The sequence below is a fragment of the Haliaeetus leucocephalus genome, unplaced genomic scaffold (assembly GCF_000737465.1).
Source record: "Haliaeetus leucocephalus isolate CR32 unplaced genomic scaffold, Haliaeetus_leucocephalus-4.0 Scaffold271, whole genome shotgun sequence".
NCBI lineage: Eukaryota > Metazoa > Chordata > Aves > Accipitriformes > Accipitridae > Haliaeetus > Haliaeetus leucocephalus.
Window position 1 is genome coordinate 52975 of NW_010972707.1, and position 739 is coordinate 53713.

A 739-nucleotide genomic window follows, 5' to 3' on the forward strand; every position below is an offset into this window, starting at 1 on the left:
TCCTGTCCCCATCATTGTCCCCATGACGTCTCTAGCCCCACGTTGTCCCCCTGCCCACGCCATCCTGTCCCATCATTGTCCCCATGGCATGTCTAGCCCCTCGCTGTCCCCATGCCCACACCATCCTGTCCCATCATTGTCCCCATGCCCACACCAACCATGTCCCCACACCGTCCCCATGCCCTCTAGCCCCATACCATGCCCATGCCCACACAATCCTGTCCCCACGCTGTTCCCATCCCCACCCCAACCATGTCCCCACACCGTCCCCATGCCCTCTAGCCCCACACCGTCCCCATGCCCACACCATCCCATCCCCATGCCCACACCACCCTTGTCCCCTCGCCGTCCCCACACCAACCACGTCCCCGCGCCACCCCCGCGCCCTCTAGCCCCTCCGCGTCCGCCCCGCCACCCCCAGACCCACGCGTCCCCTTCTCCCCTCAGAGCATCCTGAAGCTGCTGGTGTCGGGATCGGGGGGGTCGCGGACGGGGGGGCTGATCCCCATCCCGCAGTACCCCCTCTACTCGGCGGCCATCGCCGAGCTCAGCGCCGTGCAGCTCAACTACTACCTGGACGAGGAGCGGTGCTGGGCGCTGGACGTGGCCGAGCTGCGGCGGGCGCTGGCTGAGGGACGCCAGCGCTGCTGTCCCCGCGTCCTCTGCGTCATCAACCCTGGGAACCCCACCGGTAAGCTGGGGTGAGGGGGGGGCGGCGCTGGGTCAGGATGGGACCCCG

The 739-nt window shown here is 68.5% G+C and overlaps 1 protein-coding gene across 1 annotated transcript in view; it reads left to right on the forward strand.

Moving 5' to 3' along the window:
- The first annotated feature begins 297 nt into the window (after positions 1–297).
- LOC104832919 (alanine aminotransferase 1-like) overlaps positions 298–739 on the forward strand; it is a 4705-nt gene continuing 4263 nt past the window's right edge. The window contains exon 1 of the mRNA XM_010569327.1: positions 298–691. Coding sequence (XP_010567629.1) covers positions 298–691 — 394 coding nt within the window. The remainder of the gene's footprint in view (positions 692–739) is intronic.